At 45.9% G+C, this 22409-nt stretch overlaps 1 protein-coding gene across 1 annotated transcript; it reads right to left on the reverse strand.

Annotated features, from left to right (window-relative positions):
* Positions 1-10334: 10334 nt before the first annotated feature.
* Positions 10335-19931, reverse strand: LOC144137827 (ixochymostatin-like). The gene is made up of 2 exons (XM_077669833.1): positions 19704-19931; positions 10335-10563 (listed from the first exon to the last, which is right to left on the reverse strand). The coding sequence occupies exons 1-2, from the start codon at positions 19780-19782 to the stop codon at positions 10352-10354; spliced, it is 291 nt and encodes a 96-aa protein (XP_077525959.1). The 5' UTR covers positions 19783-19931; the 3' UTR covers positions 10335-10351.
* Positions 19932-22409: the final 2478 nt, after the last annotated feature.

Here is a 22409-nt window from a genome sequence, read left to right on the forward strand (position 1 = left end):
GAGTAAGGGCGGCAGAAAGAGAACAGCACACGTTTGTCTGGAAGTTACAGGAGTAAGGCGTAAAAAGTACTAATAACAAGGAACCAGTGTATCTAAACAAAAAAAACACAAATCAGCATGTCGCATCAAAAACAAACGGCAAAGTAGTTTGCGAACGATACAGGATGCGTAATAAAAATTCGCTAAAACTTTGAACAAAAAAGTAAGGATATCAAGAAGAGAAGTGGCGTAATTTTTGAGCAAAAGCATGTTGACAATACAGGAAAAGAATTCAATGCAACAAAAACCCAAAGTGCAAAACGTGGTTTTTAGAAGTTCACGGCTTGTTGCACGTGCCACATATACAAAAATAAAAAATAGACAATTGAAATATGAAAATATCAAGATAAGTGTAAGAGTAACTTTCGAGGGAAGGAATCTAGGTTAGTGTCAGATGCTGTGTTATGAGCAAGACTATTCCACAACCTGATTGCACTGCGCAATGTGGATGCCTTAAAAGTAGCAGTTTTTTTATAGGTTCGCCAGAAACTAAGTCGGTTGTGCAATCTATCCGATATGTAGGGGGATCGTACGTATGTGTGAAAGAGGCATAAGAGAGAGATGTTGCGGCGAGTGACTAAGGCTTGAAGTGAATGAGCCTTTTTAAGTTGGGTTACACTGGAACCGTAATCGTAATTGCGGGAAATGAAAGGGACAGCCCTGTTCTGGACTGCTTCGACCACATTGATAAGGTAGTTGGGGTGAGGTGATCAGACTGCTGAGGACAATTCAAGTTCGTAGGCTAATTTGCGGATGTTCGACGGAGTACAATGTAGGTAACGGCATAGGTATCCTAATTATCTTGAGGCACTGGCGCAGATGGTAGTGATGTGAGTGGCCCATAGAGGTTACGTGTGAGATGAACTCTGAAGTATTTGTAGGTGGATACCTACGAAAGAACTTCATTATTTATACGGTAAGAGAACACAGACGGGTTATTCATACGACCAAAGGGGATTATTTTACATTTGGATGCGTTTAATGTCTTGCGCCATGCATTGCACCTATGGATAACTAGGTCAAGGTTTTTCTATAAGACATGATGATAATTAACGTGTTTAATAGGTTGTTATATTATGTAATCATCGGCAAATATTCGTATGTAGGATGTGAGGCCCTTTGCCAAATCATTATTATAGATAAGAAACAGAAGTGGAGCAAGAACGCTACCCTGAGGCACACTAGAGGTTACATAAGACACTGATGACGATTTGTTATCCATGGCAATGAATTGTTTACGGAGTAATAAGAAATTCCGAATCCATGATAAGGTTAGCGAATCTAATTGTATAGCAGATAATTTAGAACTTAAGTGGCAATAAGGTACACGGCCATAGGCTTTTGAAAAGTCTAAAAAATGCAGTCTGTAAGAAGATTGTTATTCAGATTAGTGTGAAGGTCACTTGTGAATTCAAGTAATTGTGTTTTGCATGCTATTATGGAACCTGGCGAGAGACACCGGCTCTTCCGCTCAAGTAGTAATAAAAGCGTTGCTCTGCCCAAAAGTTGGGGTGATTGTACCACTGAGAGATTCATTCAGCCATTTCGGATCCGGGCTCCCGATGTTGTGGGAGTTCGATTTCTGCAGCCAACTGGGTCAGCGCCTCTAAGCTGGCGCCGTGAACTCCTTGTAATATTGTCACAAGACGACGATGAAGAGAATAGTGGCACGTAGCTATGCGGTCACAACCTCCGGCGACGACGAAGCACTGTGAGGTGCACAGCCAGCGCGGACTCCCTGATGGCCGCCACGTACATAGTGTAAATAAATCTCCCCACATATACCATGATTCGTCTTATATCTGTCATGCCACCACGTAACAACATGAACGGCGCTGCATTTGAAAGCAAGGAATTTTTATTTCCTATACAGCCGCCCGTAGTTCTGGACTCCAACCAGGCGCACATACATAGCCCTCCTGTCATGTTTGGAGAACAATATAACTGAAAAGAATAAAATAAAAACTGTTTGCAGAAACGACCATGCCCTTGACAGTCGCAAACAAAAAACAATCGCACACACACTGAACATTTACGCTGCACTAGCAGGGCAAGCAATACCTGATGTGGGAGGGGGTGTCCTCCTCACTCCAGGTATCCGTGGCCGTTATACATGAGCATAGACAAACTAATCACATGGACTGCTCGTTCGTCCTTTTTGCCCCATTGGCAAGCATGCCTAACAAACGCATTTCGAAGTGCTCAAGTGCCACTCCACTTAAGCACCGTAGTATAGGCTTCTTTATTACCTTGTGTTATCAAAGCCTAGCACTACCAAGATCAATCCTTGGTATTTGACAACTCATGTTACGATGAAACGCAAGCCGTGTACTGGTGTGCACCTTAGATGAACTCGCCAATTTGGGATCTCGATAAGGGATCTCCATAACTCTTCTTTCCCCAAGAATAGCTCTACTGCCAGTCTTTTTTGTATTATTGTGTGCATGCCAATCAGTGTTCCACTGATTACGCTGGGGACGTGCTTGTTTGACAGCCTTATACCTGTTTGTCCCTAGCGCGTAAAAGCCAATCGCTATGATGAGTGCTGCTAGCGGGCGGGCTTCTCGGGCACCTTCTTCCCTTCAAGCAGTCCCGGATGGGGAGTTGCCTGTATGCTCTGCCCACTGTGGGTCAGAATGTTTTAGCCACTGTGCGGTGGATCAGAGCACGTTCGTTTCATTCTCTCTCCTTGCAATGTACGCCATCGTCTGTTATGTTACCCTCCATTTCCTGGGAATATCTCTAGTCGGGAAGACCGACCATCCAAACCACCATGATACATATTAAGCTTGGCCCGGAATATCTGCGCTTATCAGGGTGCGCTACATAAAGTACTTTTTCTGTGTGCCAAAGCTGTCTGTGTACAAATAGTCGAGTTTCTAAGCTAGTTCTATTTTTCTCGTGTCTACGGTCTCCATGTGTAAGTTTTGTGTAGTTAGCTTTTTATACGCTACAATTACCTTAGCATAACAAATGGGCATCTTCGTTGCTTTGAGCCCACTCAGGGGGTCTGTTGGAGGACTAGGTGGCTATGGGCTCCCAAAAAAGTATGCACTTAGTTGTCTGTCTGGGTGTTTGATTCGTGCAGATTTTCACAATTGTTTTTGTTGTTATAAAGTACACCTACTTTCGTTCAAGGTCGCCTCTTTCTTGTGCGTGTGTTTTCGTGCCTAAATGTGCCACTTCTTCTGCGACAGTTGCATTGGGGTTCATCTGGCCTGGTGTGTGCCTAAAGTTCAAAAATAAGAATAAACATCCATCAAGTTTTAGCTTGAAGACATTCGTTCATCGCCCACGTAATGCTGTGTACCTCCGCTCTCGTTTTGCAAAAGATGAAAAGGTGAATAAGATGCATCATCACTCTCTGATCCGACGTTTTATGAATACCTGGCTGGATTTTCATTTCAGCTTCAATTGCGCGTAGTGAACCGCGCCCAGAGGAGAAATGTCACGTCGCAAGAAATAACACCCACGTCGTGACGGCATCTGAATGTCCTGCAAGGCAAAATGCCACACGGGGACGAATATATAGCGTATGTTTCATTCAGAGGTGCTCCTTGATGCACGTAGGCACAGTATTAAGGGGCGTCATAAAATACTTTGGGATTTCTCCCGGGGTCGCAGATTTAGAGCCCACATAACCTAAGGATCGTTTAAGCAGGAACGCACATTTTCTGTCTATCATGTACAGAACGAACGGCTAAGGAGACATGACCTAAATCGTAGCAAACCTATCGAAGGCACACAACCTGAGAAAATTTCGTTTCGTTCACATTTACGTCTTGAGACTCCTGCATCCCACGACGTGCCAGGAACGTCAATCTTTTAAAGTCTGTTTCGTTCAGATCGCTAACAAAACATTAGCGCAATACACATGTATAGAAACCTTGCCAGTTTATTGACGTATAGGTGGAAAGGCTGTTAATCGCAATTGCTGCCATCAGAGCTGCCACTGGTTTATTCCGCATAGTGCCGTTGTCGTCCTTGACACCACGGCGATTCGAAAAAATAAAGCAACCTTCCTGGGCCCATGTCTTTCCCGCATTGCCACATCTGAGGAAGCTGTCACTACACCTATGGCTGGCTTAAAACCAGCCGAACAGGAGAAAATAAAAAATGGCCAGTCACCCGCCTTTGGTTACGTGTAGCCCTTCCTAGCTGTGCACCCACGAGATTTAAGTTCGCTAAACGCCATCGTCAGAGGTCTCAATTCACATGGCGCTACTTTCCCGACTCGTAGTGATGTCAGGTAATTCATAAATACTGGGACTTCGGCTGATTTGAAGCAAGAAGCCATGACTCGGAAAAAGGTGGCTATAAAGTGAATGTGGGCATCGCTTTTGTTCTATACAAGTAGATGACACAATAAACTGTCGTCCCAAAGGTTTTCTGCTGCTAGAAGAGCTATTTACTTCCAACTGCCCCATTGACCGCGTAAAGTCGCGTACAATCGAAGGGAAAAAGACTGTACTTTATTTAATAGTTCTGCATTCTTTGTACCTCCTTTCTTTTTTTCTTCTCGCAAATTCGCCGGGACAAACAAAATTGACCGCCTATGTGAGCTATTTTTCCTGTGCAGTTCTAAGCCGAACGTCGAAGTCTGATGCCTCGCTAGGTGCTGTAGCATCGCAAACTCGTCAGGCTGCAATGAATGTTCTGTAATTCGCTGGGCTGCTCCAAACTAAATATTCAACAGGCATACACAGCGAAGGCTGCTGCATTCATCGGTACGCAGGTCAGAATGCCCCTTAAGGGGCCTTTAAATGGGCCATGCAGCCGAAAATCGAAGTTTCTTTTACTCGGAATATTTGGTGTTGTTCAGTGCCCCCAGCGCTTGTCCGGCACCAAACCATGCGTATACACTGAGAAAATGATGAATTTAAGTTAAAATTTTGACTCTCCCGCAAGTCGTGGGTTTCGTGACGTCTGGAATGAAGTAAAAGGGACAGGCCTTTAAGCGACCGCAAGTGGGCTCTTTAATCTGCAGCGGACTGCGGAACGCCTTTTTTTACCGTCAGTCCTCCTTCATGGCCCCATCGCACTGTGGAGAACTTCTGTTCGCCTTCGCCTTGTTTCCGACCATACTTTGCACCTGGTTTGTTTTTCTTACGGCAGGTAGTAATCGTTTCACGATACATGAAGTATTGTCGACAAACAGGGTCACGTAAGACAATGTCGCTTCCGCCAATCGGCCGGTGTCGCGTGAGACAACTCCAAAGCGCCGCACTTCTGTGCAACTATAACAAGCATAGTGCGCGCAGTACCAACAGCAATACGCACTGGTGCTTGTATGTTTTCGTTTACTTGCGTAACTTCCATTGTTTCACCCAACCATTCTTACTGCTACAAAGTGAATGTGCATTTAATTTAGATGAAAATAGCTTGTTCTGCGAGCTTATAAGCTCTGCCTAGCTTGCGTTTGCTTTTGCCGGCGTCTGCCAATCGCACGGCTGTGCATACTACGTCATATGTTTTAACGCGGGAAATATGCCAGTGAGTCACCTGGCCATTCTCTTTTTTCCTAATTAATTGGCTTATGTGAGCGAAGTTTACGTTAGAGGCGGTGTTAGTATGGTTCTAGCGAGACAATTTTTCGAATGAACCAGACATGTGTTTTGTCTGCATGGCCCCTTTAAAGGCCCAATAAAACGTTTCTCTTAACTCAAAGCCTCTTCACTGCAAGCAGTGAAAAGGCGTCTAGGCATGTGAAAAAATCAGATGTGTGAAGTTAAAGACAAGCAAGGCGGTGTCATCACAGATAGGGACAAGACAGTTATAGCAGCCGAGGAGTACTATAGAGGTCCGTACAGTAGCCGCGACTTACCCGGATATTACAGAGCATCGTAGTAGTTAGGAGGAGATAGCCATCCCACCAGTAAAGGCAGAAGAAGAAAAGAAGGCTTTGAAAGAAATGCAAGGGGCAAAGCACCCAGTGAGGATCAGATAACAGAAAACCGCTTAAAGGACTGCGGGCAAATTTTACAAGAAAAACAGGCAAACCTGTATACGCAATGCTTAATAACCGCGAGTGTACTGGAATCTCAGAAGAACGCGAACATTATCCTAATCCATAAGAAAGGTGACACGAAGGACTTGACAAATTACAGGCCGATCAGCTTACTGTCAGTCGTCTACATTGTACTTATCAAGGTAATCGCTCACAGAATTTCTGCACCTGAGATTTCAGTTAACCTAATGAACAAGCAGGGTTTCGTAAGAACTATTCAACAATAGACCATCATCCCACGATGAGTGAGATGATAGAGAAATGCGCGGAGAATACTCAACCCCTATTTATAGCCTTCATAGATTACGATAAAGCATTTGACTCTGTCGAAACCTCAGCATTACGCAGGCATTGCGGAATCACGGTGTAGACGATCACTACGAAAGAATACTAGAGGATATCTACAATAGGTCCACAGGTACCATCACCCTCCATAAGTAGAACGGTAAAATTCCTATAATAAAGGGCGTCTGATGAGGAGACACAATCTCTCCAATGTTATTCACAGCATGTTTACAAGCGGTATTCACAACATCGGATTGGGAAAGGGTGGGCGTAACGGGTAATGGAGAATACCTGAGTAACCTCATATTTGCTGATGACGTTGCCTTGCTTAGTAACTCGGGCCTCGAGGGACGAATTGCAAAGCATGATTACCGCACTAGATATGCACAGTAGAATCGTGGGCCTGCAATTTAATAGGCAGAAAACTAAAGTAATGCTTAATAACCTCGGGAGAGCACAGCGGTTTCACATAGGTGGCGAGGCAGTGGAACTGGTAAGCGAATATTATGTACTTAGGCAGAGTAGTGACCCCTGATCCCAACAATGAGGCAGATATAATGAGAGGGATAAAATGGGGTGGAGTGCATTCGACAGGCATTATCAGATAATGAATGGCAGCCTACCATTGTTTCTGAAGAAAAAAGTGTATGACAGCTGCATCTTACCGGTACTGACCTAAAGGGCAGAAACTTTGAGGCGCACTAAAAGGGTTCAACTTAAATTGAGGAAAACTCAGCGGAGATGATAGGGGTAACGGTAGATGATAGGTAACGTTAAGAGACAAGAAGACAGCGGAGTGGGTTAGTGAAAAAAATGCGTGTTAAGGACATATTACTAGAAATTAAGAAGAAATGGATGTGGGCAGGGCATGCAATGCAAAGGAAAGATAACCGTTGGTCATTAAGGGTAACAGAGTAGATCCCTAGAGAAGGAAAGCGTGGCAGGAGGCGGCTAAAAGTAAGATGGGCATATTAAATCAAGAAGTTTGCGTGGATAAATTGGTAGCAGTTCGCACAGGACCAATAATTGGAGATGTATGGGAGAGGCCTTTGCCCTGCAGTGGGCGTAGATATGATGATGATGATGATGATGATGATGGTGGTGGTGGTGGTGGTGGTGGTTATGATGATGAAAACGTTCCTCTCTCTCTCTCTTTACGGTTCTTCTTGTCTTTTTGCTATTATATATATATGGGTCTGTCTTTTTTGAAGTCGGTGCTACGTGTGTCCCGTTAGGTTCGAGAGTCCGTCCACGCATGCTTGTATGGCGCCCCATTTTTAAGTGCCCGTTGCACACACCGTACTTGCACAATATGGGGTTATTTACATTGTGCTCCATAGTACGTGCACAAGAACCTACTGCATGCGTTTCTGACATGGTGCTTTCTGCGCGGTACCGCCAATCAAATGGAACCCTGCTATTTCAAACACCGGTTATTGCGTACACACTTTCCGCCCCTGGGAGTACGAATCAGTTTTTCCAAATGCGTGACAAAAAAGAAAGAGCAAAGAGAGAGCAGAAAAAATATATTCCCTAGCTGCGACCTAAATTCACGGCCTTCAGAATACGGGTCTGATGCTATAGCAACTACTAGGCCCTTGGTTATTTGTGTTAATGCACTTGTATGGTACGCTTGAAGGTGGTAACGAGCGCCGCTTCGAACGCATGGCCCTCCTATGCTACCTATGGCATCAACCATGACTGCAGAACTGTGGCCTCCGCTTTGCGAGCAGCTGATCGGAATTTCGAAAGAGGGGTTCGTTGGATAAGGAAGCCAGTCAAGAACGCTGAGGGAAGTGGTTCATCATTTTTTAATTAAAATTCTACTAATCTCGTCGAGCAGTTTCGCCATCGCTATTGATTTGATTTTCATTTTAGCACAACTGCGCAACACGTCACTCGCCGGGCGGAGCTCATCAAAAGGCCGCGTTCGCCGCTGCCGGCGCCGCTACTGGCTTGGCGCATGTGCACTCCACAGCTGGTTCGCGGTTCGCACCTGACCACGTAACTCGCCACGTGCATGCGATATTGGTTATGAATGAGAGCGAGGTCAGGCCGTCATCTCCGAGCGTTGTGCTGTACAGCCTAGCACTGTAGTCGTGCGGTAGCTGGAGGATTTGAGGGGCTGAAGGCCCACCCCCTCCTCGACGTTTTCTCCTTGAGTTAAGTTGGTGGTCCTGTGGTGGCCTACAGTGCCTTTCGGCTACCTCTTCTGCCCTCTTGACCAGGCGGATATGTAGGTCCTCGTCGGGGCGGCGAAGCCAGGCGGGCCACCTCCCCTCAAAGGGATTTCGGGGAAAAGGTTCTGGGCGCATGCTCAGATGATGTGGGCCAGGTTGGTATGGGCACCACATAAGTGGCAAGCCAGGGTTGGGTAAAGGATGGTGTAGATATGGGTCATTGTGTCCGGATTTGGGAAGACTCCCATCTTGAGTTGGCACCAGGCGTGAGGTAGTTAAAGTTGAGGGATGTATCCGCCTGAGGATAATCCCTCAACTTGTAATGGGTAATGATATAGAACGGCAGTGTGCAGAAAACATGTAGAGAGAGAAAGAGCGGACAGTGGGGAAGGAAACATCTGCATTCACGACAGTACGGATCGTCATGTCGAACCACGGCACGCTACCTGTCCCTGCGCTCCCTGGACAAGTCCTGTGGCCCCTGCCACCGCTTTCACGTTCTACAGAACGCAATGGGCAACCAGTGCAAAGCGGCCAATCCAGGAAGCCGAGCAAATCTCGCGCACCGGGGGCACCCTCAAATTCGCAGAGAAAAACGGGATACTCACGCATTCTTGATGGCTCACCAGTGAATCTTTGATATTTTTTGCCTGTAGTCTCGCGTTGAATATCTCGTTGTTACACCATCGATCCTTACCAACTCCCTCAGCTACAGATCCACATGTGGCAAGAAAGTTAACAAGTCTCCTTACAGCTCACGTTCCTTTCTAATAACGGCTGAAGGCACTTTGACACTTGAATAATGTCACTGGCAGAAAAAAAGACAGCAGAGGACGAGAAAACACGAAACTGCCAAAAAGAACACTGTAGGATTGATAAAGCTAGCATACTACCCTAGTATACCTAACTACCCTAGTATAGTTTACAAAACGCCAGTATACTACCCTAGTATACTGGTGTTTTGTCTAACACATAACACACTCATGCACTGCCTCCGGGCAGCTGAAACGAATTCGAGGATTACGATGCAAAATGAATTATACTTGCCAAATACCCGTTACTGAGATATCCCTCGACACAGTTCCCCTGTAGTTGCAGAGGTCACTGCCGGGCTGTGGAGCGTGTGAACTGTGTGAACAACACGCCGGATACATGGATCACTGGTTGTTCTAACCGGCGGGAGTCGCACTTCGTTTGGCCAGAGTGTGGTCTGAAATTCGGGGTGTTCTACATGCCGAAGGAACACCCAGGCTATCAAGTGCACCGCAGTGGAAGGCTCTAAATTAATTGGGCCACCTGAGAAGAATTAACGTGCACCGAAATCTCGACACAGGGAATTCGCTCTGTTCGCCTGCATCTGAAAAGCAGCCACTGTGGCCGGGAGAGAGTTCACATCCTTTGCCTCAGCTAGCGTCACTGAATAAAGGTTTTTAGAGTACCGGGACTCTTTTCTCTCTTTGGTATGTGCGCCAGGATTTTCATTGGTCGGTCGTCACCACGTGATATTTGTTTACATATGGGCGCAGCCATTTTGTTTTTGGGCATCTCTGCTCTCCTCTCCGCTCTCTCTCTCTGCTGCGCAGACGCTAGAGCGGCCGGTCACACTCTGCCCGTCACAACCGGCGGCGGTTTCGTTGGGAGAGATGGCAACACTGCACGCCAGAAACAAAATGGCCCCCGGACGCTTCCGGGTGCCCGAAGGGGCGGTACTCTTGAGTGTAGCTTATTTAGTGACGCTAGGCTCAGCAGCACAACGTCTTAGCCACTGAGCCACGGCGGCGGGTCCGGGATATACTCTCATCTATTTCAATCGAGCCGGACAATGTAGGGGTGTAAGACTTTATGCGCGCTGGCAGTGGTCCCAGTTGACACAGATACCAAGGTTGTTTCGGAAGTAGCCGGAGTCGCAGTAGCAGCCGCTAGTGCAGTCCTTGCAGCCTTCCGAAGTGGTGGGGTCGTCGCAGGTCATTTCGCGGCAGTCGTCGCCCGAGCAGTCCTGCCACACCTCCCAGCCCGGACAGGCCTTGGGGTCCGGCGTGGTCGTCGGGCCGTCTGGAAAAAGAGATAAGGCGGCACTTACACGGGCACTTGGTAGCACGAAAGGCGAAAGAAAATAAAAACGGAAACGACAGCAGTTAGAAATGCCTTTATGAGGTGACTCCTGGGCCCCAAGCTGCTAGGGGATTAAATATTTGGTAGTGTTGACCACCACCTAACGCGACGATGCGTCCTAATTCAAGTTGGTAATGTCCTTAGGAGAAAAGCACCCTCAGCCACTTGTCCTGGGCTTGTGCCGTTCATCTCTTCTTGTAAGGTGTGTTTTTTTTTTTTTGTGTGTGTGTGTGTGTGTGTGTGTGTGCGTGTGCATGTGCGTGTGCGTGTGTGTGTGTGTGTGTGCGTTTGCGTGCGCGTGCGCGTGCGCGTGCGCGTGCGTGTGCGTGTGCGTGTGCGTGTGCGTGTGCGTGTGCGCGCGCGCCGTTCTGCGCAATGATTTCTTACCTAATTTTTTTAACACTGTGGTCAAGTATGTCAGGAAATTGGCATATTAGAGGGAAAGCGGTATTCATTGTATTTTATTTTACGCCAACAAAAATAACAGTAATCTAAATCTTAGAATTCTGTTTATTCTGCTAGCAACCGTTTTTTCCTGCGCCTCTCAGCTGTCCATAGTCTGCATGAGGCTAAGCGTTCTAGTGTTCGTTATTAGAAAGATTCAAATAGTGCTACATATGCTGGCATCCTTTCGAAACGGTGGCGTCTCGGGCTTGTTTTATTGCAATAGTAATTAAACTTCCGGCATTTGGAAATCACGTTTAGCAATTGGCTATAGCTAGTTTTTAATTAAAGTCGAGAGAAAGGAATACAGAATTCTAGCATAAAGTTATGAAAAAGGAATAAAAAGTAGGAGAGATGTGCTCGTTTATCAGAAGCAATTCTTAAAATCAATTAAATTTAGTGGGTTTTTTCGCCGACAGATGGGAACTTTTATTTCTAGTCGTAAACTCGGTACCAAAGGTTTTGTATAAGGGGGGAAGGGAAAACTTTTTGATGCTGTCTGGAGAGGTCAGTTCTGCTATCGGCATGGCTTGCTACGCCAGAAGGGGAAGATTACAATGGAGTTAGGTAGATGTCGGAGATCGAGAAGGCAACAATGAGCGAGAAAACGAATATTAAATATAGATAAAGACACAATAAAATGCAAGCAATGAAACTCTAAATAGAAAGCGCTGTAAAGAAGTAGAGCAAATGGTGCGGATGAAGACCGAACATCAAACTAACAAAAAGGAAACAATCTGTACATGACGACGCAAACGTGCACCGATTTTGTCTCACGCACACGTCAAGAATTACAATTTCCTTTTTAGTCCAAAATACCGTCAAAAACGCAGCAAAAGTTTCGTCCCTAAAGATGAATCCATATTTTTGGTCCAGGGTCCAAGAAACTGACCCAACTAAATCCTTGCTCCACGTCGTACGGAGGCCCCTGTGACCCTGAGAGGCCCCAAGACTCACCAGCTTGCCCGATTGGTGTCCACACAGTATACTGTATACAGGCATGTGTGAGGGATGCTGCAGCCCTTGGTGATTTTGGATTTCAACTACACACTAGCGTCGTGGGATACCGAAAAACTTCGAACAGGCACATGATGCAATGAAACTGAGCACTATAATTTTACGGCCTTACTTCAAGCTACTAAAATTACATTTCAGCCTTTTATCAGTACGGAAGCCAAAAGTAAAGCTTTAGCGTGTATACATTAGCATCTCATTCATCCCCACTTTTTTATTGCACGGCCGTAATGTTAACATACTTTCGACATACGTCATATGCACGTTTATCATCGTGCACGGGTTCAAGCGTTCTCGGGTGGGGGTAGTGGCGGAGGGGGCGGGAAACGTGCACTCGCCGCCAGGCTTCACGCGCTCACCGATGACACGCCCGATGTGCTGCTGCTGCAGTTCAACGTGGTCGTCCCAAGCACCGATGCAACCTGACGACCATCCTCCGTGGTCGAGTGGTTTGGGTTTGTACGTTACACAGACAGTAAGATGCCTACAATGCCGGAGGGAAACGGAGAACCCCATTTGTGTCCTCGAGAGTAAATCTCGAGTTCTTCCAAATTTTATTCAGCTGCTTAACTAGGCGAAACACATTAGGGGCTCGGGCTGTCGGCCTCTCCGGTCGTCGGCTCGTGTAGTCAGGCTACTAAAACACCGGGAATCGATGGCATACAGAAAAAAAGCAATACGGTTTATTAATCACCTATACGGCCGCAACCTATTTTACTCATCTCACGCAAGCACACCATCGATAGAAGAAGAGGAAAAAATAGTTGTTTGAGCATTTTTTTGCAATAAAAAATCGGTCATCTGGGACCATAGCCTACTGGCTAGAAAGTGGGCGCATGCAATAAAGATTTCAGGTACAGTTTGTGGGAGAAGCGTCGAATGACACGAAGTAACAGGTATGCAAGAAAAGGGGCGAGTTATTCTCTCCGAATTGGCAGAGTGCATGTAAAAATATGGTTGGAGTGGTGACACTGAATGGTGCCAGTGGTTGACACACATGCATGTTTATCGAGTGTAAACATAAGAATCTAAAAAGATCTGAGATACATTCTTTGATAGACACATTACAAACAATAACGTGTACACATCTACACAATAACACGAAATAATTGCTCAAAGAAGCTGGTGTACATACTAAAAAGTTGCTTTGCAGGTGACAATGATGGGCTGAGGTTGCTAGCACGAAGCAATTTTGGTATAGTGTAAAATTAAAAAACAAAAATAAATAAGCAAAGAAACCATAATGGAATAACAACACGAACCTACATATGATTGAAAATGGGTCATTGCAAATCTCTTCGATGTACACTCTTAAAAAGCGCCGCCGGTGGCCTTCATCACAACACTCCAGAACATCGAATCGTCGTGATCAAATGTGCAAATTTGGTGAATGACGAAGCCCAACATACGAATTGAGCAAAATATAGTGTGTGCACTGAGACAACGGCGCAGATACTATATTTCTACTATCTGCGCTGTGAAACGGTGCGGATAAAGCGCAGAAGAATAGTCGTGCTGGAGTGTTGTGGTGAATTCCGCCCGCAGAGATTTTTTAGAGTTTATGTTTATACTGATGAAGTGTAAAATCTCCGCGGATAAATATTTTGATGCTTCTTGTAAAATGGGCATCTCTTCTAATATATTAAAGGAAGAAATTCCGCAGAACCACCCTAAAAAACGCAATGGTGCGTTTGCCATATCCGTTGTGAACTACTGGTAGCAGGGGGGTAAAGCGAGCTCTGAGACCGTAAGAATCGTGGGCGCTAACATGATACAATTCCCATGGTTGCAGGAGCAATTGTATTTCGCCTGCGAAAAAGTTCTTCAGTAAATATTTAACTAAAGCAAATAACTGAAACAAAAAAGTTACATATAACTGCCTCAGTAATTAATACTAGCTCTTCAAAAAACTTTCAGTGTAGTTAAGCCGTAATTAGCGAAGAAAAGTAAATGTGTACATCAGTTTCGGTTCCGATTTCCTTCAAGTGCGCCATGAAGTGGCGAGGCCCTTGCGCCTCATAGAGTTTCGCACTGACAGCGCGTGCGTACAGTCTCCAGCTCAGATGTGCGGGCGTGCAAAACGTGGGAAGCCGGATGCACGCGCTGAGCAACTGCCTCCCCGGGCGCTTTCGAGGCCGTCATTCGTTGCTTCACGTTAAGCACCTTATCTATTGCCTCTGAACTGACGCCGGAACAGCGATTCTGATCTGAACTTGACTACCGCAAGTTCACTACAGGCTACGGAGTGGCAGCCAGCGATCGTTCCCGTTGGAAAAGAAATAAAAGGACCTTTTATAATCGTTCCGTTTCAGTTGTTTTATTCAAGCAACTTCGTACAGCTGTCCGTGCTTCGAACGGTCGCGCAAACGTTCGTGAAGGTACAACGAAAAAATTAGTAACGAAAATAGGTTTCTTTTTTTAATCAGTGACCACAAGTGAATGTTCTCTACTCGCTTTGTGCGGCAAATTACAGCCCCCATTCAGTACCGCGCCACCTTTTACTTGGAAGTGTTGGAAAGCAGCTTAGAACTTGACGAATGCAGAGAGAAAAGAAAACGGGACACGCCGCTGACTGTATTTTGCATACTGCCCTCGGCATGCGTTCTGCCACTGGGTTTGCCTGCGATCAACCGCGCTGTTTCGTTCCCGTGCTTGAAAGGGACTCACCAGAAATATCAGCGTTGAAACGTGGGATAACATTTCTTTTGTCAATAAGGGTTAAACATTCAGCTAAATCCGCAGTTCACTACACTTCGATTGAAAAGTGTTGAGCGCCGCGCAAAATGTCACAGAATGGCAAATAAAGCGACACGGTGCAAAAATGCACGGAGATCATGACGGAGATTCATTTTCTGTGCGCCTCACGACGTATCAGCTGATTCCTTGGCGTCCTCGCGCATGCGATCAGTCGCATTCGAGCTTGCGCGCAAGTGTTGCGTGAGCGTTACCACGTCTTGCTCAAATAGTCTCGCTACGTACAAGTCACACGCTAAACTGAAAACACGTTGGTTACCTACGCACAGGAAATAAACTACGCAATGCTGTCGACGACGCAAACACGAAACTAGGGTGGCTAGAATTCTAGCCACCCTAACGAAACCCCCCTGGCCAGTGGGCCGCCATCTTACAATTAATCGCAGAATTCTTCGCTAGCTGGACGCGGAAACGCCACGGCAGCACGTTGCCAGATTAATACCCATCGCAGATTAATACCCATCGCTTTCGCCGGTTTTAGTAAGCAGAAACGCAGCTGGCAACCTTCAAATTGTTGAATCATGTCAGCCACTGTGACGGTTCCGATGCATTGGCTCAGCGGCGCGCTTTCCCTCTAGAGTCAGTATATTATCTCTACGACTGGTAGGTTGAAACGCAACTCTGAGTTATTTCGCGTTTGATGCAACGGCCTGATAAAACTTGGAGGCTCGAACGAAACGTTGTGTTGTACTGTATTTTCAACCATGTACGCAATTTTATAATGCCTTATTTTAGCCAGTTGCATTATGTTTAAATCTCGAGACAGGATACCATAACTGTGATTACTTTAGTGTGTGTGATAACCCTAATGGGCGTTTTTTGTAAAACTTGAACATGATTTAGGTAGGTAGAGTGTGCGAGGCCCCAAGTGTCAACACATTAAGGAATATTGCTTTGAAAACTTGAATAGTAACTTATTTTCAATGTAGGTGGAGAGAAATAACACCTCGCTTTTAATAAGCCGGAACACGCTCGCGCCAACGGATTACATAGGAGTGAGATGTGCTGCTTAATGTTAAGATAGCACTCCAAAGTTATTCCAACGTATGTGAGCTCTTATACTCATTCAGGCAGGTTGCCATCTCAAAACAGTTCAGTCTGGCTGTTGAGGATTTTATAAGGGCGGGAGAATATTATCTATTTTATTTTTGAAACATTTAATGTTAATTTATTATTTTTAAACTATGGTGGTAGGTTCAAGAGATCGAAATCCCTGAGTTGTCCAAGCACGCTTGATCGTATCACTTTGCTACATAAGATTGTACATGGTCGCAGATGCATTCAAGCACCGATTTCCTCAGTTATTCCACTGGAACTGCCTTGCCCCGATAAGCCCACCTTATATCGTTTCCTTACAGCCATTCCTTACAGTATTGCGTTTTTCCAAGCGTTGGTTATACTTGTTAGAGCGCAGATGGTTCCTTGCGGGGAAAACCAAATGCATAGTCTGTACATTAATCGTCTAACCACATTTCGTAATACGTTTTGAATGCATTGTAAGTTCATTGTTAGATCTACTGTGTGATGTACCCACTCCTTCTATGTATCATGTATGGAGACAGCAGTATCTGTTAATAAATAAATTCGGCAGCTGAAAAACTGCTGCTGACCGAGCGCGATGTGTTCGTGGCTAAGGCCCACGTCTACTGATCACCATGTCACAGGTTTGGCCTGCGGCCACGGATGCTGCTCATCTGGTGGGAGGGAACAATAAAAACATTCGTTCGTTGAAGCACGTTTCACACCTCTTCAGTGGTCTACATTACTGAGGGTCGCTTCACCATGAAAAAACCCAATGAGAACAAATTCAAGCTTTTAGGGAGTCACTTTTTAAATTTGCCGTCACTATATCTGACCGGAAGACTTATTAAACTTGAGACTATAATGCACGGTGCAACTACACGTTGAGCAACAATGATCGCCCATGTGAGCAAGGCTCCTCCTAGAAGGTAACTCACGAAAGAACGATCTCTCGAGGAGATGTCGACGAGCAAATCAATGTTATCTTCGTTAGGAAAACGTATGTGCATATTCGCGACGCAACTTCGACTTGGTTGAGCAACTTGCGATTTTATTTGCCTCGCTTACAGTGCGGACCCGCAATGAGCAAGCGCGCACGCGGTGGTGCGAATACGATTAACCTGTCAGAGAATCGGTCTTGTCAGAGGAACGCTCGACATGGTTGCAGCACGCGCGAAAAGATTGCACACAAGCAGTTTGTTGCTGGGGGCAGCAAATATTGCGATTACGTCGGAGCAGAAAGAGAAAATATTGCACCGTTGGTTGAAACAAGCTCAGGCTGCTCTGCGGGACAGCGCGCAGCAAGAGAAGCAGACTCCTCTGTTCGCTTAGCTGTAAGCGGAAAACCATCCGCACCGCCAACCGGTTTGCCCGCGTTTTTCCAACTCGCTAGACATCTGGTGCCGAGGTGGCGTCTTAATTGTTTATGCAGGCAGAGCACGGCCACTTGAAGCGGAAACCACATCCTCCCCACGTCGAGGGGTTGCCGATGCCTTATACCACCGAGGTCCAGTTGCATCCAGATTATGAAACACCTTGCCCGAGCCTGTATTGTGGTCAGTGTGCTTAGGGCGTTAAAAAGCTGCAAGCCGAAGGCAGGTCGCGCCGTTAGAAGTTATGAACTGTTTGGGAGGTGTTTGGGAAAAAAGAAGGTCATAGGTGTCGTTGGAAACTAGCTTTGCTATTAAGTGCCCTGGGACACTGGAAATTAACGCGTTCACTTTTTCCTTCTTAACTGAACTACTTCGGCGCCTACCGTTATCGCCAGCAGAGAGCGCCATTGCGTGAAGGGCTCGTCGTAGCAGAAGAGCCTTGCAGTTTCTGCTATGCTTTTGATGCGATTTTCTTAAAGCAGGAGCTTTCTGGGGGGGACCGATGGCGTAGGCCTGTCAAAGAACTAATGCATCTGCCCATAGGCTGGTTGGTCGACCGAAGAGACTCGATAAGATTTCTGGACACAGTGCGCGTGCGTGAAACCGGGATTCAATTGTGTCAAAACGGTTACTTGAAACGAGCGAAAACTGAATGGTTCTAAATTAGACAATAGGCATGGATCATCAGAAAGGAGTACAATGGTATACCTTCATTTCATGAAGTCCGAATCGGTGTTCATTCAAATCACTGGTAGGTGCGCTTACTTAGTGCGCGAAAAATCGTCGATTGGTTAGTTCGCTTGCGATTTGGGTCTGTGGAGGGTTGACGATATGTTGGTCGCACTTTCAGGGAAGGTTGGACGCACTTTCGACGCAGTTTTGGTGTTAGAAAGCTTTCGCGCTTCTATCAAATGTTTTTAGGAAGGGGCGGTTAATTTTTAAGGGGTATACACTGTGGTTATTGCTGCAACTGCAAAGAAGCCGGCCAATTCCCACCATATCGCGTGGATGGCGTTACTTAAACCCGCAAACAATGCCCTGACCAAGAAAGACAGAAACATCTTTTGAGCATGTTTTCGAATTACCCGATCAGCGTAGAGCAGTAATATTTCCCTCGCCTACTCCGCGACTGCTTCATCTATGTTATCGACGTTCTGAACATATTTAAAATTTTCAAAAAGTTTTTCTGTGAACCTTTGATTGGTGAATTGCGCACGAAAGGTATTATTCGCGACAATGAAAACTTTTCTCCTCCAAGGAGGCGTTAAAGACTGACGTAATAATAAATTACATTAGCGCAATTGCCTTCGTATGAAAGTTTCGTGCAGGCCACGTAAAAACATGATACTGTACATATTACAGTTCATTTTCAAAATGACTACTTCCCGCAAAAAAAGCGGTAAAGCTGACTTCTCGAAATAGGAGGAACAGTAACGAGAGTTAACAATAAAGATGAGTTCAGCAGAAGGCGGTGTCGAGGTATTGCTAATTTGGCCAACAACCGAGCATTAAAAATGAGATTGTCTTGACGGAAAGCTTCTCACACAATGCCCTGCTGCGTCTAGTGTTTACGTAATGTGCTTTCCGGTGACCACCGTCCCTTCACGAAAGAAAAATACAGATAATTTGGTTTTTTGAGTACCACGATTACTGTTCTACGAGAAGGTTGAAAACGGTCTATACAAAGACATTAGGAGTAGCCAATGGTACGCTGAGTTTCAATCGCAAAGCTGGACGGAAGATCTTCCAACGCATTCTAATGAGGAGTCATGAAGCCAAGAAAATCCACTCCAATATTCGCAGTTCTGTAGAAGCGATACAGAGAAAGGAATTGTGGTGGCATTTTATTCTACGTGGAGTTTCAACCAAAACGCAACGGGAACTTTTTTGTCTGTATGCATGGCACAGGAGTTACCTCAGTAAGAAAATAAGGCCCCCAGTCGCTGGAAGAAGTTTCGAGCTTGAATGATCTAATGATCTAAGTAAAAAACTGGCATGTTCACAGAGGTAAATTTTCCATGCTCACCGTTTATTCATTTTCTAGGTTCTGAATTGGTGACTGCAGAACCATGTCAGGATATTGAGATACGTCCACTTTCCCTTTTCCTTGATTGTTGTCTTTTTCAGCTGTTTAAGCTGGGCGAAAAATATTTTATCCGGCACAAATATTTGCGGCTTATTAATACAAAGCGAACGTATTTAGTGCTGATAGTAACCTGAGTCTCACTATACATTCAAAAATTCGTACGTTTTCCACCGTGTGCGTAAGGCAAGGCCAGGAAGTTAATAAAGGTGCCTAAATGGGCAATCAAGAAGGAACAGTTGCATAAAGTATGGGTTAAGCTCGTGGAAACATAGTTGTCAATACAAACAAAAAAAGAAAGAATATTGCTTCTTAGGGCGCATATACATAAAAAGGACAACCAACACATCTGGAACAAGAAGAACGAGTGATAAGACGTAAACCGAACTTACCATCGCCGGATTTCGGAGCAGCAACAACCACGCAGACGATCGCGCAGACAAAGATAAAAACGGCAGTCAGATTTTGCATGGCTCTTTTGGTAAGATAACCGAAGAGGATCCCAAGTTGAAACGGGGAGCAGTGCAATTTGGTGCGCTCCTCTTGCTCGACGGCTACAGAGAAAACTGGCTCCGGGCGACCGAGACGAGACGCCGCTCGCGATGACCCCGCGATTGGGCTTTGTGACCCATTTGAGGTCGCCCCGCCGCTCACGGGGAAATCTCGACATTCCGGTATTTTATCGTACCTGTTTCCCACCGTCGCAGAGCGTCCCGGCTTCTTTTTTTCTCTTTTTCACGTTTAGTTCGTGTCTTGTTCATTTGGGCGCATCTCAAAAGCAAACCCGTTTGTTCGCTAGAAGACCCCCTTGCTACGTGCCTTTCCTCTGCGGGGCACGCGCCCCTAGGCATGTATCTGTACTGCCAGAAATGACTTTCACCGTCTGCTGGCTCGCTTTGAAGGCGCGGGAGACTCGAAATGAAGGGCAAGGCGGCGCACGAGATAGCACAGTTCAAGATAGAGAACCACTGATGTCGTGGTGATCGTGGCATTATTTGATTAGTCCGACCGACATTTGGGTAAGTGGCAACAGCTGCACCAAAGGGAGGTGATGTTCTCAGTACAACGTAAGCTATAACTGCTGTTTCGAGTCCCTATTGCTATAACTTTCGAACTAGAGCGTGCATTTGGCTTAAAACCTAGAAGAACAAACTGACAGTGACCCGGCAGAAATATAAATGGCAAGCCCTCGCCATTAACCTGTTGAAGGAAGGTTATGTGTGCGGGCACACGGTGTCTGTTTTAAGTAGTGCAGTAGGTCAGACGTCCAAAAAAGGCAATAAAGTCACATAACTCTTTTGGTTTGCTTATATTCTGTCGCAAAAAACCGACTATGGTCGCAAGGTGAACGCTCCGTTGACGACCGTGATGCACCTTGCTGTCGCGTGCTTGCTTTCTTTCTCGTAGAAGCTTGAAACAGTTCTGTAAAAAGAAACAGGGCCTACGAATAATAATTGTGCACGGCAAATGTCGTCTAAAAAGGATCCTTCTCTGCTGCCCCTGCAAGGTGACACGCTCTTCTCTCTATCCCTGCCACCTTTCAAGATCCTCCCTTCTCGCTCCTCTCGTATCTCTGCTTTTCTCTTCCGATTTTCTCAACTTAAGTCACTTTTCGAGCGGTCGCGCTGCTAGCGCTCTTGAAGGAAAAGTGCGCAACATGCCTTTTTAACTCGTTTTTTTTTTGCTACCATAAAAAATCGTCTAACGTTTATACGAGAAGAACTTCTTGCTGGGCTACTTGGTGAATAGTTGCCATGATTGGGAGAACAACAAACACGGACGAAGAAACAGAGTAGACGAGACAGGCACCTGTCTCGTCTACTCTGTTTTTTCGTCCGTGATTTTTGTTGCGCTTCAAATCATGGTAACGTGTACGCCTAACAAAAAAAAACGTTGCTTCCTTCGGCTATGTACTGACATTTTGCCGAAACACGCTTGAAGTTTCTTTTGCGCTGCATGAAAAGAGCATTTATGTCCAATGCCAATAGATTTTTAGCTTGCACGGGCATGCCTATACAAACCGATATCTTGTTGAAAAATTGTCTTAATTTTGGCCAGGTGGTTGAATTAAGTGACCGAGATTTCAATTCAGTTTGTGCATACATGTGGTCGTTCATATATGTGGATGTATAGTTATACAATCTCATTCCCCCTATAGCACATAGTTAACGGGATTGTGCTGCCTATTGCCAGTGTATGAATATGCCTGTAAGCATGGTACATGAATGTTCTGTGTTCCGTGTTTGTAGTGTAACGCTTTGTGTGTATTGTCAAATAAACTCTTTCTAAACGGCAGGCACAGAAACAGACAAAAATTTCTGCGTTTGAGCAGTGCAAGAAACATGGCACTTCCACCACTCTCTGAATGAAATCACTGACAACACCAGATCGATCTGCCTATATGGCCCACAACTATGTTTCTTTAAGATATAAAACGAACTTTATTTACAATCACAACTTATTATGGCCCCTCTAACCCGGAAGATCAACTCTGGGCCGAACTGGCCGAAAACGCTCCCAGAGCACAGGGGCTTGAGGCCGACGCCTACGAACTCCAGTTGGCATCTAAACGAAGTTTTATTGTCTTTCATCTCTCCCCTTTGAACACATTTCACGTGCTGGGTAAACAGGAGGAGGAATAAACGCTTATTTTCTAGATTTATACTGGCTGGGTGCCGCCCCAGTCCGGGTAGCCGCGTGCTTTCGGTGCTCGGGTGTCCCGCTGGATCAGATTTCCCTGGTCATGCAGGTCCGAGAAGGTCAGCGTGCATGCATTCCCACTGCTTGGGAGCAGAGGAGGAGAGTTGGTAGGGTGGTGCGTGCAGTAAAGTATACGGTGGGGAGTGGTGGCTTAAGGGTGTAGCAATCAGGGGGGCAGTTGTATGGGGAAAACAAGTTTACTATCGTAATCTGCACCCGCATGACGTAACTACAGCAGTTTGCTTCTGCTTGGTCGAGCGATCAGGCCCTTGCGTTGGCGGCACACGAAGCGCGCTTGATTTCTTGATAGCCACATGCAAACACCTACAGTCTAACAACCCTTGCGGGCTGTGGTTTTCGAAACGGAATTGCCCCCCCCCCCCCCCCCCACGTTGAGG

Source organism: Haemaphysalis longicornis, unplaced genomic scaffold (genome assembly GCF_048455015.1).
Source record: "Haemaphysalis longicornis isolate Haplotype H1 unplaced genomic scaffold, Haemaphysalis longicornis Haplotype H1 scaffold_5, whole genome shotgun sequence".
Lineage (NCBI taxonomy): Eukaryota > Metazoa > Arthropoda > Arachnida > Ixodida > Ixodidae > Haemaphysalis > Haemaphysalis longicornis.

What these genes read in the sequence shown, in the direction of transcription:
- LOC144137827 (XM_077669833.1), bottom strand. Translation starts at nt 19,782, where the DNA reads ATGCAAAATCTGACTGCCGTTTTTATCTTTGTCTGCGCGATCGTCTGC. An exon ending in TGCTCCGAAATCCGGCGATG is followed by an intron (nt 10,564 to 19,703) that starts GTAAGTTCGGTT and finishes CTCTTTTTCCAG; the next exon opens with ACGGCCCGACGACCACGCCG.